At 47.9% G+C, this 18,830-nt stretch overlaps 1 protein-coding gene across 1 annotated transcript; it reads right to left on the bottom strand.

Annotated features, from left to right (window-relative positions):
* Window positions 1-1,862: 1,862 nt before the first annotated feature.
* Window positions 1,863-16,361, bottom strand: LOC149443494 (resistin-like). The gene is made up of 4 exons (XM_089655621.1): window positions 16,273-16,361; window positions 11,729-11,866; window positions 2,526-2,603; window positions 1,863-2,209 (listed from the first exon to the last, which is right to left on the bottom strand). The coding sequence occupies exons 2-4, from the start codon at window positions 11,844-11,846 to the stop codon at window positions 2,076-2,078; spliced, it is 330 nt and encodes a 109-aa protein (XP_089511747.1). The 5' UTR covers window positions 11,847-11,866; window positions 16,273-16,361; the 3' UTR covers window positions 1,863-2,075.
* Window positions 16,362-18,830: the final 2,469 nt, after the last annotated feature.

Raw genomic sequence — 18,830 nt, 5'->3', positions numbered from 1 at the left:
ATCTCAGTGGCCCCAGCAGTGACTAGTACAGATCTCAGTGGCCCCAGCAGTGACCAGTACAGATCTCAGTGGCCTCATCAGTGACCAGTACAGATCACGGTGTCCCCAGCAGTGACCAGTACAGATCGCGGTGTCCCCAGCAGTGACCAGTACAGATCTCAGTGGCCCCAGCAGTGGGCAGTTTTTCGGGAGTTGAGCCTGTCCGGTGTTCAGCACTGGTCCTCCATGGACTGGAGCATTACTTGCCTGTTTTCTCACTCATTTTTGGCTTTGGAATTGTCATAGTTCTGCATAACATTACAGTTGCTGGGAGTCTCACCTGCATCGGATGACGTGGCCAATCAGGGTGATTGGTTAGCCATTTGGGTCCTTCCTTCTTCCTGGCCAGATTATTGTTATGTCACATAGTCCTGCCTGCTGCTCTGTGATTCCTCTATTGCTACCAACATTGGCTTGTGACCCAGAAGCTGATTCTCTGCTACCTTGTGATCTGGACTGCTTGATTCCTTTCACTAAGAACTGTCCCTAATCGGAGGTTTCTGGCAACTGGTCTCCATTACAGGTCCTAACACCAGTACAGATCTCAGTCCCCCCAGCAGTGACCTATACAATCCTAAATTCCCCCAGCAGTGATCAATACGAATCCAGCAGTGAGCAGTATGGATCTCGGTGCCCCCAACAATGACCAGTAGACATCTTAATTCCCCTTTAAATTAACCAGTACAGATCTCATATCCCCCAGCAGCAACCAGTAGAGATCTCAGTGCCAAGAGCAGTGACCAGGACAGATCTCAGTGTCCTCAGCGGTGAGCAGTACAGACCTCAGTGCACCTAGCTGTGACCAGTAGAGATCTTGGTGACCAATCAGGGACCTGTACAGATCTTTGTGCCCCCAGCAGTGACCAGTAGAGATCTCAGTACTCCCAGTAGTGATCAAAACAGATTCCAGTGTCCTCAGCAGTAGCCTGTAAAGATCAGTGTCCCCAGCAATGACCAGTACAGACCTTAGGGTTCCCATCAGTGACCAATAGAGATCTCAGTGACCAAACAGTGACCAGTAGGGATCTCAGTGCCCCCATCAGTGACCAGTAGAGATCTAAGTGACCAAGCAGTGACCAGTACAGATCTTAGTGCACCCAGCAGTACCAGCACATATCTGTGTCCCCAAAATTGACCATTAGAGATCTCAGTACCCCAATATTGACCAGAACAGATTTCAGTGTCTCTCAGCAGTGAGCCATATAGACCTCAGTGCACCTAGCTGTGACCAGTTGAGATTTCAGTGACCTATACAGATCATTGTGCCCCCAGCAGTAGCCATCAGAGATCTCAGTGCTCCCAGTAGTGACCAAAACAGATCTCAGTCTCCTCAGCAGTAACCAGTAAATATATCTGTCCCCAACAATGACCAGTACAGGCCTTAGGGTCCCTATCAGTGACCAGTTTAGATCTCAGTGACCAAGCAGTGACCATTAGGGATCTCAGTGCCCCCATCAGTGACCAGTAGAGATCTAAGTGACCATACAGTGACCAGTACAGATCTTAGTGCACCCAGCAGTACCAGTACATATCTGTGTCCCCAAACAGACCAATTGAGATCTCAGTACCCCAACAGTGACCAGTACAGATCTCAAGGCCCCCAGCAATGACCAGTACATGTCTTCGTGGCCCCAGCAGTGTCAATCACAGATCTTGGTGCCCACAGCAGTGAACAATACAGAACTCTATGCCCCCTCAGGAGGAAAATCTATAAAATCTGATTGATGAGGCCCAAATAAAACTGAAGAAAACCTGTTGTGTCACCCCAAGGAAATGTCCTTCTCCGGCCTCCCACTGATAGGAATAATAGGAAAGAATCCAGGTTTAGGGTGGAGTAAATGAGAGACTTTCAGGAAAACTTTATTTGCCACAAAGGAAAATCACTAAATATTAATCTCAACCTTTTATAGTTGGGCCCGTAAGCCGTTCTATGAAGCTACAACTTGTGTGATGTGCAGCTCCCAGCTGATTGTGATAGTAGAGATCATTCAGGGGTGTCACTCCCATCGATGAGCGTCCGCCCTCTGGTGGTCAGACTACTTAGATCCGACCTTGCAGCAGCGGGCCGATGTCCAGTCCATATTGTTGCACTGACAGTGGCACGTTCTCTCCGATTGGATGTCCCACGAGCCACAGCCCATCCCGCAGGAACACCCCGTGGTGCTGTAATCTGCATAAAATGAGGAGGCGGTGATGAAATATCAGATTAGAACATTCTACAATCATACATATACTGTATACACACAATGTGCAGAGGTTTGCAGCCCTGAGGTGTACCCCAAAAATAACCTCATAGAGGCTTTTGGTTGAATATCCAGCACTCCCCTCCTGTCATTTCTTGGATTGATCCCACCCTGTTCTTCTTGGGAGGTGACAGCGGTCCTTCTTTGGTCTGAGATCTCTAGGACCTCATGGGTGGTCTGGAATGAAGTATACATCTCATCACACTGACACTGAGGTCTATTGGAGGTCTTGTGGTCATTTACCTGCAGGACAGGCAGCGTATGCTCCTCGCTGGTTGACATCAGTGCAGACAAGCTTACTGTTCTCCAGGATTGTAGAAGCTGGAAGAGAAGACAGAGATATGAGGAACCTACAAATGTAAATGAGCAGATATGGCTGCCCCCCCCCCCCCAATACTAGCAAAACAATTTCCCTTATTGACTATGCAACCAAAACATAACCCACCCTTATCAACATTATCTATCAATGCCTAGAAGGCCTTTGGTCATCTTGGCGTTTCACCCTCCAACAGATTGGGATCCCATCTGCCTTCCTCAACAAAATTGTATCTTTATGACTGATCAATGGCTAGACTTTGAATATTTGGCTCTTTTCAGACCTTTTCTATATGAATAATGGCACAAGTCAATGCTTCCCAACCTTTGCCCATGGAGCACCAAGCTAACGATGCAAACAATTGCTTGCACTTTAGCCATTAAGTATTTCGGGGTTCATATTCCCACTAATCTGTACATACTCCTAGTTTGGCCACAAGGGCTTTTCAAGATGGACATTGTCCCTTATATAATCTATGTTTTTCAAGCATTGCCCCAAAATGTTTCTGTATCTTGAAAACCACATTACTGAACTATATCTTGGCTCACCCCTCCCAAGTTATGATGCAGTATCTTTGTCAGGTAAACGTCAGCTGGTGGTGTGTGGTCTTCCTCACCTCAAATTATATTAGAATGCCATGAGCTTCTATTACTAACCTCTATCCTTGATTGGATACATCAATGGAAGGACACGTTATGGGTCACAATTCAGAACCATCCAACAATTTTTCTGGCTGTTTCTTGAATATCACTCCAAAAGCTCCCCCAACTGTTCACCTTTCCCATTGGGTTTCCTCCTCTCCTAAAGGACTTCATTCCAGGACTTCATTTGTAAACATCAATATCTGTCTCCAGATGTTGGACCACTCACTCCTTCCCTGGGCAATTCTGAGTTGCCACCTGGAGTTTTCCCCTGCAGGAGCAAATTGGATCATGCTTTGCTGGTTTTTTTTGCCTTCCTCTGGATCAGCTGTGGGTGTCGGATTATAGCTTTTATTTATGGTTGAACTGGATGGACTTTTGTCTTTTTTTAGCCAAACTAACTATGTAACTATGATTCTCCATTTCTGATTTTACAGATCTTTCCCCGATCTCTGGAGCTACTCACCATGTTAAACATAAACATATTTTCCACTATAACATCCACTCTACAACCCGCCCCATGACCTGGCTCCAAGACTTTCAATGGTGTGGTCTTGTTACCTACTGATCACACCTCCAGGGACTTGACTTCTTTTTGAATCTCTTGTCTACAGGACATGCCACCTACGCACCTTCTAATGGAATTGTAGGACATTCTATTGCACATCTCTTACATGATACTATCTCTTGGGGTGGGAAAAAGAACTAAACCATGAAATTCAGGACAACCTAAGCTAAATTTAAACCCTCTCCTTTAAAATCAGCATCACTAGCATGGCTCAAGAGGGTACAATTGTGACCTGCTGGTACCATTGCCATTGTAACCCCAACCCTTACACAAACGTTTTCTAACCACATCTGACCACTGTTGGAGATGTAGTATGACAGTAAGGACTATGCTTCACATATGGTGGCACCGCCCTTCAGTCTACAATTTCTGGACCAAAATATTCTACAGTTGTGCTGAAAAGTTTGCCCCACCCTGGCAGAAATGGTGACATTTTGGCATCGATATTGAAAATCTGACTGATCATGCCAAAAAAAAAATGTCTTATTTAACCACTTCCCGTCCAGCCCATGTATATAAACAGCCGGACGGGAGCAGTGCAGGAGCAGGTTGCTGTTCATAAACGGCGCCCGCCATTTTAGCCTGTGCATGCTCCTTGGGAGCGATCCAGTGCTTGCTGTGTCCTCTGGAACACCGATCGCTGTATGGGACCTCTGTGCGAGGTCCCGATCATGTGATCACTGATTGGCCAATCAGTGATCACATGAATAGTAGTAAGCAATGATGTCACTTCTGGCATCATTGCTTACTACGTGTGAAATCTGTGAATGATCACAGAGATCACATGGTACAGGGCCATTCACAACAGCCTTGTACCATGTGACAAGCTGTGACCAATCACAGCTCACACAGTATTTCTCAATGGCTGCAAGAATGCAGTCAGAGAGGAGAAATGATTGATATTGCAGCCTTTATGGGTGTAAAAGCAATCAGTGTAAAAAAAAATAATAGTAATAAATCTTTATCACCCCCCACAAGTAGTACAGTGTTACTATGGTGACACTGTACTGCTAGGGTGACAGTATGTTAAAAAAACATAAATAATATAAAAAAATAAAAATTAAAAAAAAACATTTTTTTAAATTATAATTTTTGGTTATAAACTAATTTGGGTTATTTTTTTTCCCAAAAAAATAACTGAATACATTTTGGCCGAGATGTATGAAGAAATATTATTTATTTGCAAAGTTTTATAAGAGAAACACTTTTTTCAAAATTTTTGGACTTTCATTTATATAGCAAAAAAATAAAAATCCCAGCGGTGAATAAATACCACCAAAATATTTTATCTGTCTCAAAAAATGCTAAAAAATTAATGGAAGACGACCAAAGACTTTACATGACCTGGAGGCATTTTGCCAAGACGGATGGGCAGCTCTACCACCAGCAAGAATTCGGGGGCCTCATAGACAACTATTACAGAAGATGGCACGCTGTCATTGATGGTAAAGGAGGCAATACACAGGATTAGGAATTAAGGGGGTGCAGACTATTGAACAGGGGGAATTTCATTGGTTGACTTGTTGCCATGTTCTCTTTTATGATTGGGCCATTCAGTTATCATCTACAGTTACAGAATAGGACTCCCATAAGAAATACAAGAAATGGGATTTGCTGGCTCACTCGTGGTACATCCTGTCTATTACCAATTCTCCAAGAGGGGGGAAGGGGCAAACTTTTTAGCACAACTGTGTATTGTGTTGCTCAATCATAACCAACCCCAAACTAGTTACTTATATTAAATGTTCCATGCCAGGGCCGGATCTAGCCAGTCTGATATGGGGGTGCAGTAAAAAATGTCAGGGGGCAGAGGATAGGAGGTTGGCAGGGCAGTGCACAAAAACAGGAATCAGTAGCAGAGTGTACTGGGGGTCAGCAGGGCTGAGGACAGGGATTAGCAGAGCTAAGGGCTGGGATCTGCAGTGTGTAGGGCAGTGTACAGGGGGTCAGCAGGGCAGAGGATGGGCGGTCAGCAGAGCAGAGGACAAGGGTCAGTATGGTAGTGTATTGCAGGATCAGCATTTTGTAGGCCAGTGTACAGGGGTCAGCAGGGCAGAGGATGGCTAGTCAGAAGGGGAGTGTACAGAGGTCAGTATGGCAGTGTACAGGGGGTCAGCAGGGCAGAAGACGATTAGTCAGAAGGGCAGTGGACAGGGGTAAGTATGGCAGTGTACAGGGGGTCAGCAGGGCAGAGGATGGTCAGTCAGCAGGGGAGTGGACAGGGGTCAGTATGGCAGTGTACAGGGGGTCGGCAGGGCAGAGGACGGTCAGTCAGAAAGGGAGTGGTCAGGGGTCAGTATGGCAGTGTACAGGGGGTCAGCAGGGCAGAGGACTGTTAGTCAGAAAGGGAGTGGTCAGGGGTCAGTATGGCAGTGTACAGGGGGTCGGCAGGGCAGAGGACGGTCAGTCAGAAAGGGAGTGGTCAGGGGTCAGTATGGCAGTGTACAGAGGGTCAGCAGGGCAGAGGACTGTTAGTCAGGAGGGGAGTGGACAGGGGTCAGTATAGCAGTGTACAGGAGTCAGCAGGGCAGAGGACTGTTAGTCAGGAGGGGAGTGGTCAGGGGTCAGTATAGCAGTGTACAGGAGTCAGCAGGGCAGAGGACATATATGTTTTTAAAGGCGAAACTAGCCTCTAAACAATATAAACAATATGTAAACATTGACAATGATAACAATACTCATAACAAGTCATCTGACTGGCTTTGCAATTAAAAGGTCAACACAGAATGACAAAATGTGAGCCAGACTGGGATGATGAAAGACATGGGACACCCTGGGAAAGAACAGAGAAATAGGTTCTGTGTCTGGTCAGTGGGAGGGTCTTAGGGGGCATTGAACATAATCTGTGCCTGCTGTATACAATGCACACCTATACCACAGTACTCTTACCCACAAAATACTAAATACTGCGCCACAACCGACCGTCTCAGAGACACAAACCTCAGGACAAAGGAACTTTTATTTGTATTAATTGTTTCCATTCCATATGTTTTTATGCACACAAATTATATTTTTGCTCTAGGCAGCCATACTTGGATCAAAATTCATCTTCTTCAGTAGGGATCGGTTGAATTTCAATCCATGTATGGGCAGGCTGGTTGTACAGAAGTCGATCTATTAATTGACTTCTGTACAATCAGCCTCTAGGAAAATTTCTGCACAATTAGCAGCGCCGGGTATAGCTGGCAGCACTGATCAGTGTATTCTGGTGGCAATGAAGTCTCTTCGCTGTCAGAACACATTACCTCGGCGGGAGTGATTCCCCATCCACATTGAACTTGTGGATGAGAGAATCAAGTTATTTTTTTTTTGTTCAACACATTGTTGAATGAGAAAAAAATGACTAATGTATAGACTGCCTTACTGAGCCTACCTTAATGGAGAACACCATTAAAACCAGCAACTATTGAGAAAACGAAAACCTTGGTCAGGTTCCCCTTACATCAGAGTCAAACAGATTTCCCCCTTACATCAGAGTCCAGCAGAGTGCCCTCTTACATCAGAATCCTGCAGAGTGCCCTCTTACATCAGAGTTTGGCAAAGTGCCCCCTTATATCAGGGTCCAGCAGAGTGCCCTCTTACATCAGAGTTTGGCAAAGTGCCCCCTTATATCAGGGTCCAGCAGAGTGCCCTCTTACATCAGGGTCCAGCAGAGTGCCCTCTTACATCAGAGTTTGGCGAAGTGCCCCCTTATATCAGGGTCCAGCAGATTTCCCCTTACATCAGGGTCCAGCAGAGTGCCCTCTTACATCAGAGTCCAGCAGAGTGCCCTCTTACATCAGAGTTTGGCGAAGTGCCCCCTTATATCAGGGTCCAGCAGAGTGCCCTCTTACATCAGGGTCCAGCAGAGTGCCCTCTTACATCAGAGTTTGGCGAAGTGCCCCCTTATATCAGGGTCCAGCAGATTTCCCCTTACATCAGGGTCCAGCAGAGTGCCCTCTTACATCAGAGTTTGGCGAAGTGCCCCCTTATATCAGGGTCCAGCAGATTTCCCCTTACATCAGGGTCCAGCAGAGTGCCCTCTTACATCAGGGTCCAGCAGAGTGCCCTCTTACATCAGAGTCCAGCAGAGTGCCCTCTTACATCAGAGTTTGGCGAAGTGCCCCCTTATATCAGGGTCCAGCAGATTTCCCCTTACATCAGGGTCCAGCAGAGTGCCACCTTATATCAGGGTCCAGCAGATTTCCCCTTACATCAGGGTCCAGCAGAGTGCCCCCTTACATCAGAATTCAGCAGAGTGCCCCCTTACATCAGAGCTTGGTGGAGTGCCCCCTTACATCAGAGTCTGGCAGTCAGAGTCCATGACTAAGGGATTTTCTAAGGGCACATTTCTCCTGTCTATGATCATTTGCAGATAGGAGAAAAGTGTCTGTTTTATACAAACTGTAAATTTATGGCTGGTTGGCAGCACAGGGTTGGGGTGTACACATAATGCCACTCTGATGTTTTGTGGCCGTGGAAGAAATTCTATCCTTTGTTGCTTTCTGTGGGCACAGTGCCTGCTGAATGTGACCCATTCAAGTGAATGAAGCTGCTCTGTAAGCACCCCACAACTACATGCAATGCACATGTTTGCAGTGAGTTAATGTGGGGTTCGAGGGGGAAAAGCAGGCGGTGAGGATGTTATACTTCTCATTGCCTGCTAACTGCTCTCTGAAGACTGATCTGAATGCAGATCGCTCTTCAGAGACCAAAGTTCATGTGAACAATCCCCTAAAGGGATGCTGGGGCTGGGCAGAAAGGGGTAAATTAGAAGCATCACAAACTTGTGAGTAATAACTCCATCAGTTTATCCAGCCTTCAGATTGTCAGCCATCCCAATAATACTGAAATTGTCCCTGTGTGTTACCATGAACAGAGAGGGGGAGGGAGACAAATGGGGGACAGAGGGGGAGAAAAGGGGGGAGATACAGGGGGGAGAGAAGGGGGGGATAGCGGGGATAGAGAAGAGGGGGTAGAGAAGGGGAGATACAGGGAGGATAGAGGGGGAAGAGAAGGGGGAGGGAGGGAGATAGAGGGGGGAGAGAAGGGAGGGAGATAGAGGGGGGAGAGAAGGGGGGAGAGAGGGGAGAGAGAAGATGTAAAGATAGGGGGGGAGAAGATGGGGAGATGAAGGGGGGAGATGGTGGGGAGAGAAAGGAGGGGAGAGAGGGGGAGAGAAGGGGGGGTGATAGAGGGTTGCAAAGGCGAGAAGAAAAGAAGGAGAGATAGAAGGGGTGATGGGGGGAGAAGGTGGGGAGATAGGAGGGTGTAACGTACTAGGAGCACAGAGAGAGCACACAGAGACAGATTTCACGGAACCCAACATGTGGGCGTTTATTGGGGAGTTTTTCGGAGTACAGACAAGAGAACAGCTAGTCCACAGATCAACACCAGACACAATGACACCATAAAGTTCTCAGGATGGCAATATGGGACAACAGGGGGCCGATAGTCCACAGAGCTCAACAGGACAGAGTGGTGGAGGTTCCGTTGGAATTGGGGTTCATGGGGAGATTTGGGCAGCACGGGGTTAGTCCACTTACTGGATGCAGGGAGCAGGACATGGAGGGTTACAGTCCACACAGGCAATACAGGGTCAATGCACACTGGCAGCTCCAGGCAGCAAAGGGTTACGTTTGCACAGGGGAGTGATCCGGGCAGCAGGCTCACGGGCAGCAAAGGGTTAAGTCTGCCAGGCTCAAATGCAGCAAAGGGTTAAGTCTGCCAGGCTCACAGACAGCAAGGGGTTAAGTCCACCGGGCCCACGGGCAGCAAAGGTTTAAGTTTGCCAGGCTCATGGGCAGCAAAGGGTTAAGTCTGCCAGGCTCAAATGCAGCAAAGGGTTAAGTCAGCCAGGCTCACAGGCAGCAAAGGGTTAACCCCACAGACAAGGGAGAGACCCAGGCACCGAAGGGTTAGTGAGAGGAGGGAGGTTGGATCAGTGAGGAGGTCTGACTGTAGCCTAGACCTCGCTCACACTAGCAGGGGAAGCAGCAAGGAGCACACATCGGGACTGGGGCCCTGCTCTGCATTATATACAGAGCTGGGTGCATTCTTGTTCCTGTGGTAACCCAAGACTTAGTGTCGGGTTATCATGGCAAGGGACCCCGCCCCCCTCAATGCAGGCCCTGCACAGGGAGTGCGGCCTTTGTCCCTAGCGGGCATGGAGCGGTGAAGGACTGGATTGTGCTGACCTCAGATTGCTGGCAACAGAAGAAGGGCTGCTGGGAGGTGGGGGGTGGCAGGCAGCAAACCAGGGGATGGGGGAGACCAGCTCTGTGATAGAGGGGAGGGAGAAGGTATGGAGATAGAGAAGAGAGAGAAGGAAGTGATGGGGGGGTGAAGGTGGGGAGATAGAGGGGCAGAGAAGGGGGAGAAGGTGTGGAGAGAGGGGGCAAGACAGAGGGGCAGAGAAGGGGGGAATTAGAGGGGGAGAGAAGGAGGGAGATGGGGAGAATTCAGCTGTAGTGTAGCTCAGCTCACTCATTCAGGCTGGTCTATGCAGGCACAGACAGAGGAATCAATCCTACAGTCACCATGTAGTTGCCGGCTGCAGATCTTCAAATTTCCCACCCACAGTGTACATCGATCTCCTCTGCTGTGAGTGCAGGGAAGGGGAGGAGGAAATGTGCTGTGTCGGGCTGTGTGAGCCACTGCAGACAGCTTCTCTTGTTGGACAAAGTCCATGGGTTGCCTGGAGGGGCGCAGCTGAAATGTGGGGGGCATAGCCCACCCCAGCACCTCCCTAGATCCGGCCATGTTCCACACTGTATACTTTGTTTGCAATGATGTGATCCAGATGTATGGATATGTCTATATATATTCTAACTCCTAGTATACATGTTCAGAAAACTGGATGACAAAAAACGCTTTTGGAGGATCGTTTGATAGTCTGATCGATAGTGCACAGCTTTCACGACTGTTCATGTGACAATATCTGAAGTGACGAGCATGAACGTTTTTCTCGCACGATAACAGAGCGAACAATTTTCATTTAATCAGTATAGTAGTTGTCAAAAAAAAACATGAAATGACATGAAAGAGCTTCTACTAAGGGGTCTACATATCAGTGCTTTCACCCAATTTGTTAAAAATGTTATGTTTTGTGAATTTTGTATGAGAACTGATACATACCCCCAAGAGGATAGCTTAACTGCCCTGAGGGGCCCCATGTGATTAAACACCTTGAATAAATCAATATACTATTGAGAAACAGTACGGGTGAGGGCCCCTGGCCCCCAGGCATTTTATTCCCTCCATAACCTTCCCAACCTGACATTCCCCCAACCTTTCTACCCACTAAGCTATCTCTTCTACCTTTTATTCCTTTACCCTTCTGTCCCCTACAGCTGTTCACCCAGTCTTCCTTCAAGTTCCGATGTCTAACACCAACACAGCTTACAAACACTGCATTCAACTGTCCAACCAATGGAGGGTCACCACTACATGTTCTACAGCAGTGGTCTCCAAACTGTGGCTTGGGGGCCAAATGTGGCCCTTTGCTTGTCTTTATCTGGCCCTTGGAGCATTATTACCAATGATGGGCCACTGATGCCAAGGTATTGTATACTCCCACTGGCCACAGTCTGCCCCTCTAAAGCCTGAAGGACAGTAAACGTGCCCTTTGCTTAGAAAGTTTGGAGACCCCTGTTCTACAGAATAGGCGACCTCAAAAGTCCTTTCTTGCACTCAGCCACGTAACCGACCATCATTCTGGTTGGAATTGTTAATCTATTGAAGAACAGAGTTGCTCTTGTGTTGGGTTCCAGTGCCTCGTGGGCTACACCTCTCAACCAGACAGTATTTGATAACAGCTGGGTTTGTCCCAACAAAGCGCTGTGAGAACCTTTCGGTGATGCAAATTGATTCAGAATCATGCGGTACGAAGATACATAGCAGACTTACAATTGTGTTATTATCATGAAGAGGTTAAACCTACCCATAGACTTCATGAGGTTGGTGAGGGAGAGGACATCTCTCAGAGAACATTCCCCAGGAGAGTTATTGGTGTTTGCTGTGACTGCAGAAAGGAGAAATAAACAAAGCAGAAGCCTCATCTTCTGGATTCCAGGAACACCTGAGAGGGACGGAGAATGTTCGGATAACGGGATTATATCTCACCACAAATAACAAATCTCTATACAAGTACAGCTGACAACTACGACACCAAGTATGACATGAATAATGGAAAACATCACAAGGAATCCCACCATTCATGTACACCGGGAAGCAATTTTGAGAATGAAAATATAATTTCAAGTTTTTTACTGATACATTTCCCCACTATGTCCACAAAATGGAGAAGCTTCACCAGGAACTAGAAGTGTCAGCTAAGGTGAAATGTTCCTCCTCTGGCTTCTTCCACTGATATTGATGTCACCGGCATTAAGGTGGAGTAAAGTGGTGTGAAATGGAGTTTTGTACATCACAATATATTTGGGAAGATTATAAAAGAGGAATTTATCTTGTGGAAGTCTCTTCTATTTACTTCTGGTGTGATGTCCCATAGACTCTCCAAGTAGAAATGTACGGGGGGGTTATTGGAAGAGTCAACATGCTCCACTCCTTTAGTAAATCCCCCTGAGCTCTCTATATATATTACAGTATTATTATTATTCAGGATGTATATAGCACCAACATTATAAAGGGAGACAGTATATCAGTTACCCAAAGAAACCTTTGTTATCTTAACCGTTCTCTTCTTTTTTCAGCAACAGATTGTCTCTATGACAAAATCTCAGCCCTGTCCTGCCCCAACCTGGCCACTTCTGTCTACAATAGTTCACTGTCATCCACCCTGGAAACATTGCCGCCCCCCCACTACACACAGAATTAGGCCCTGACCGCTACAGCCCTGGCAAACAGACAATACCAGATGCCTCAAAAAACATAGCTGTGCTCTGGAACGTTTATGGCGTAAGACTAAGATCCAGCAAGACTTCGACCAATATAAATCTGCCCTTCAAAAGTACAATTCTTGTCTCCACACTGCCAAACAGACCTATTTTATCACTCTCATTAACACCCTCTCACGCAATCCCCGTCAACCTTTAACTCTCTACTTCATCCTTCATTACCTCCACCCATTAACTCACTCGCTGCCCAGGAGATTGCTAATCACTTCAGAAATAAGATTGATACAATTCGTGATGAGATCTCCACTGTACAGACATCTCCCTCACCCTACACTCTTTGTCCACCAGACATGTCCCTCACCCTACACTCCTTGTCCACCAGACATCTCCCTCACCCTACACTCCTTGTCCACCAGACATCTCCCTCACCCTACACTCCTTGTCCACCAGACATCTCCCTCACCCTACACTCCTTGTCCACCAGACATCTCCCTCACCCTACACTCCTTGTCCACCAGACATCTCCCTCACCCTACACTCCCTGTCCACCAGACATCTCCCTCACCCTACACTCCTTGTCCACCAGACATGTCCCTCACCCTACACTCCCTGTCCACCAGACATCTCCCTCACCCTACACTCCCTGTCCACCAGACATCTCCCTCCCCCTACACTCCTTGTCCACCAGACATCTCCCTCACCCTACACTCCTTGTCCACCAGACATCTCCCTCACCCTACACTCCCTGTCCACCAGACATCTCCCTCACCCTACACTCCTTGTCCACCAGACATCTCCCTCACCCTACACTCCTTGTCCACCAGACATCTCCCTCACCCTACACTCCTTGTCCACCAGACATCTCCCTCACCCTACACTCCTTGTCCACCAGACATCTCCCTCACCCTACACTCCTTGTCCACCAGACATCTCCCTCACCCTACACTCCCTGTCCACCAGACATCTCCCTCACCCTACACTCCTTGTCCACCAGACATGTCCCTCACCCTACACTCCTTGTCCACCAGACATCTCCCTCACCCTACACTCCTTGTCCACCAGACATCTCCCTCCCCCTACACTCCTTGTCCACCAGACATCTCCCTCACCCTACACTCCTTGTCCACCAGACATCTCCCTCACCCTACACTCCTTGTCCACCAGACATCTCCCTCACCCTACACTCCTTGTCCACCAGACATCTCCCTCACCCTACACTCCTTGTCCACCAGACATCTCCCTCACCCTACACTCCTTGTCCACCAGACATCTCCCTCACCCTACACTCCTTGTCCACCAGACATCTCCCTCACCCTACACTCCTTGTCCACCAGACATCTCCCTCACCCTACACTCCCTGTCCACCAGACATCTCCCTCACCCTACACTCCTTGTCCACCAGACATCTCCCTCACCCTACACTCCTTGTCCACCAGACATCTCCCTCACCCTACACTCCTTGTCCACCAGACATCTCCCTCACCCTACACTCCTTGTCCACCAGACATCTCCCTTACCCTACACTCCTTGTCCACCTGTACAATCTATACTTCCCTTGCTCAACCCAGCTACTATAGAGGAGGTTGGTAAACTGTTTTCTAAAGCCCACCTAACCACCTGCCCCCTGGACCCTGTTCCCTCGCAAATACTACTGTCACCCTCTGGCTCTATCTTTTATTCTTTAACTCATATCTTCAATCTCTCCCTTTCTACTGGCATCTTCCCCAACTCTCTACAACATGCGCTAGTCACCCCCATACTTAAAAAAGCCTCACTGGACCCCGCCAGTCTTGGCAACCTAAGACCCATCTCTTACTTCCTTTTACCTCCAAACTCCTTGAACGTCTAGTCTACAACCGGCTGAGCTGCAAACTTATTGAGAGTAACCTTCTCGATCCCCTTCAGTCTGGATTTCACCCACAACACTCCACAGAAAACTGCTCTCCTTAAACTCACAAACGACTAACCGCTAAAACCAATGGTCACTATTCCATACTCTTGCTCTTGGACCTCTCCGCTGCCTTTGACACAGTTGACCACCCCCTCCTACTCAAAAAACTCTATTTACTTGGTCTCCATGACTGTACTCTCCATTGGTTTGAATATTACCTATCTCACCCCACCTTCAGTGTCACTTACTACTCTACTTCCTCCTCTCCTACTCTTCTTACTGTTGGGGTCACACAAGGTTCTGTCCTTGGACCTCTCCTATTCTCGATCTACACTTCTTCCTTGGGTCAGCTGATAGCTTCCCATGGTTTCCAATACCATTTCTATGCTGATGACACACAAATCTATCTCTCTACTCCTCAGCTCACCCCATCAGTTTCCTCACGTATCACCGATTTACTAACAGACATATCAGACTGGATGTCACACCACTTCCTAAAACTCAATCTATCCAAAACTGAGCTCATAATATTTCTTCCCCCACGTGCCTCTTTTCCCGATTTCTCAGTCAGGATCAATGATGCCACCATCAACCCATCCCTGCATGCCAGGGTGCTGGGGGTTACCCTGTATTCTGAACTATCCTTTGACTCCCACATACAATCCCTGTCCAAATCATGGGGTCTCAATCTCCACAACATCTCCAGAATATGCCCCTTTTTAACCAATAATAACACAAAGCTCCTAATTCACTCCCTGGTTATCTCTTGCCTCGATTACTGCAACTTCATCCTCATTGGCTTACCTTTACATAGGCTATCCCCCCTCCAGTCCATCATGAATACTGCTGCCAGGCTTATCCACCTTATCAGCCGTTCAGTATCTACTACCCCTCTCTGCCAATCACTCCACTGGCCTCCATTCAGTGTCCTCCACCTCTCTCTGCCAATCCCTCCACTGGCCTCCATTCAGTGTCTTTTACCCCTCTCTGCCAATCCCTCCACTGGCCTCCATTCAGTGTCCTCCACCTCTCTCTGCCAATCCCTCCACTGGCCTCAATTCAGTGTCCTCCACCCCTCTCTGCCAATCCCTCCACTGGCCTCCATTCAGTGTCTTTTACCCCTCTCTGCCAATCCCTCCACTGGCCTCCATTCAGTGTCCTCCACCTCTCTCTGCCAATCCCTCCACGCACTCAACAAATAAAATTCAAAATACTAACAACTTACAAAGCCATCCACAACTCTGCCCCGGCTACATCACCAACCTGGTCTCAAGATATCAACCAAACCGCTCTGTTCGATCCTCCCATTTCCTTATGCTCTCTAGTTCCCGTGTCACCTCCTCCCATGCTCACCTACAGGACTTCTCCCGAACTTCTCCCATCTTATGGAAGTTGCTACCCCAATCTTTCTGGCTGAAAACCTTTCTCTTTAAAGAAGTCTATCCTGCTTCTACCTAGTAAACTGCCATGTATTTCCTCCATCAGTTCATCCCCCCCACAGCTATTACCTTTTGTATAACTCAACCCTTCCTCCTAGATTGTAAGCTCCCAGGAGCCGGGCCCTCTGTTTCCTCTTGTACCAAATTGTATTGTAACTGTAATGTCTACCTTCATATTGTAAAGCGCAAACTATATAAATCCTGTATAATAATAATAACAACCCATCATTGTTTCAGTGATACGAAGATTCAGGTCCCCCATACAGGACTGAGCTCTGCCCCCTCCCATAACACTTACCTGATGGATATGAGAAAAGCTATACATCTCCTGAAGGTAAGAGGACACTTATATACCTGATGGGATCCGACCTTCCACCAATCACAGCTTCTTATAAGGAAAGGAGTCATCTTTCTCATTAACCCTTCCCATGCTAGAGGCCAGCCACCTCCCTGAATGGAAGAGAATAGAATGTGTATACTCCCAGATACAATTCTACCTTTGTGAGCCCACAGAGCTGACAATCCAGAATTTCACATAAAACAGTAATGTTTATATCTGCAGGACTGTACTAGCATGTTCTGATCTTACACAGCGATAGCATATATCATAGCGCAGTACAGAGAATGTGGACTTCATACACTGTTGGTATAATTATACATGTATATAGCTCTGACATATACCGCAGCGCTGTACAGAGAACATTGAGCCAGTCCCATCAGTCTCTGTACCAGAGGAGCTTACACTCTAATGTCCCCTCCCCCATAGTCACATCAGTCTCTGTACCAGAGGAGCTTACACTCTAATGTCCCCTCCCCCGCAGTCCCATCAGTCTCTGTACCAGAGGAGCTTACACTCTAATGTCCCCTCCCCCCACAGTCCCATCAGTCTCTGTACCAGAGGAGCTTACACTCTAATGTCCCCTCCCCCCACAGTCACATCAGTCTCTGTACCAGAGGAGCTTACACTCTAATGTCCCCTCCCCCCACAGTCACATCAGTCTCTGTACCAGAGGAGCTTACAATCTAATGTCCCCTCCCCCGCAGTCCCATCAGTCTCTGTACCAGAGGAGCTTACACTCTAATGTCCCCCTCCCCCACCGTCACATCAGTCTCTGTAACAGAGGAGCTTACACTCTAATGTCCCCTCCACCACTCGGCAGACTATTGAGGTAGAAATGGGGAGATGCATGGTCTTAGACGTCTCCATGGGGGGGCAGGACCTGCGCCTGATTAACATCTATGGGCCCCAGACAAAATGGGACAGGAAATGCCTCTTCATGAAGATCAAGCCTTTCCTTTTTACAGCCCAGCAAGTTGTCTTCGGTGGTGACTTTAACACCGTCACTAGGACTAAGGACAGGAGAGGGACCGGAGTCAGGCTGGACTGTGACGGCTAGAGAGGCAGGTCTGGTTGATGTGCACATTCATTGCTGCCCAGACGACACGGGATTCACTTTTCAGCGAGGTTCCAGTCAGAGCAGAATAGATAAGTTTTTTTTAAAGGGGAACTCCGCCTTCTCGGCACCAGTGTGTCAGGCGGTGGAGTTTTCCGATCACTGTATTCTGTCTGTGACTCTGAGTGGCCCCGATACACCACCTAAGGGGAGGGGTACCTGGAAGCTGAATTCGGCACTCCTGGACGATGAGAAGGTGAGTCAATCCTTTGAGGATTATTTTCAGGCACAGGTATCAATCATGGACGTTTGCAGCAGTAAGTCCGAGTGGTGGGAGCTTACAAAACGAAGGATCGTTGGGTTTTTCAAGGCCATAGGAAGGAATAAACAGCTTGATAAGTATGTCACCTACCAGCGTCTGCGGAGGAAGCTCGATCGGCTTGTCTCCAATAATGGAGATCCAGAAGCGATCTCTGAGGTTAAACTCCTCCTCAGGCAGTGTCAATATGACAGGCATGCCTCTTTGGTTCTGGAAAGGGATTATGGGAAATATCACTCGCCCGACCCTTACCAGAACTGCAAACAAGGTAGAGCAGTTCAGTCAGTTGTAGGCCTGGTTGACAGTACGGGTTCCCTGACAAAGTCCAAGTCAGGGATCCTCGAAACCTCCAGGTCATACTATGCTGACCTCCTGGGTAGGAGGGACCTCGATCGGGCGAGCATGTCGGGTTTTCTGGACTCTACTCCAGGACTGGGAAATGGCAGTTCTCTTGTGAGTTTGACAGAGGACATCATGGCAGATGAGGTGGTGAAAGCTATTGATCAGCTTGCCATGAAGAAGTCGCCTGGGCCAGATGGATTGACAGCCGAGTTTTATAAGCACTTTAAGGTCACTCTGGCCCCATATTTGGTGGAGGTGTTTAATGGCTGTCTGAGAGAGGGTTCGCTCTCCCTCCATGCGACAATCTGCAGTGATTCTTCTGTCAAAGGGTAAGGATTCTTCCAGAATTGAGAATTGGCGGCCCATTAGCCTTCTCAGTGTTGATAGGAAAATACTGGCAAAGATCATTTTCTGGCATTTATCGGCAATTTACTTTCTCGCCAACAGCACTGTTCGGTTCAGGGAAGAAGCACTTTTTCAGCGGTGTTAGCTGTCCGGGAGTCCCTGAAGTGGTGCAGGGCTGCAGGCTGGGGAAACTTCCTGCTGGCATTGGATCAGGCCAAAGGTTTTTATTGAGTTAATCATGAGTACCTATGGCTGCTCCTTGGCAAGTATGGCCTGGAGGGGGGCTTTATCAATTGGCTAAAGACTTTCTACAGAGGGGCTGAAAGCTTCATGCTTGTAAATGGTTGGATTGAATGGCCCTTTGAGGTTGGCTCAGGTGTGCGTCAGGGATGTCCTTTGAGTCCTCTGCTATATGCGTTTGTAATCGATCCCTTCATTTGGAGGTTAGAGAGCGGA

This window comes from Staurois parvus, unplaced genomic scaffold, assembly GCF_062004578.1.
Source record: "Staurois parvus isolate SC_StPar_1 unplaced genomic scaffold, SC_StPar_1.0 ptg000857l, whole genome shotgun sequence".
NCBI lineage: Eukaryota > Metazoa > Chordata > Amphibia > Anura > Ranidae > Staurois > Staurois parvus.
This window is presented reverse-complemented; position numbering and strand designations above follow the sequence as displayed.

Excerpts from the sequence above, each read along its gene's own strand:
- LOC149443494 (XM_089655621.1), bottom strand. The coding sequence starts at position 11,846 with ATGAGGCTTCTGCTTTGTTTATTTCTCCTTTCTGCAGTCACAGCAAAC. Across the intron at positions 2,604-11,728 it reads CAACCTCATGAAGTCTATGG|CTTCTACAATCCTGGAGAAC; the intron begins GTAGGTTTAACC and ends CTTCTCTTCCAG. Across the intron at positions 2,210-2,525 it reads ATACGCTGCCTGTCCTGCAG|ATTACAGCACCACGGGGTGT; the intron begins GTAAATGACCAC and ends CATTTTATGCAG.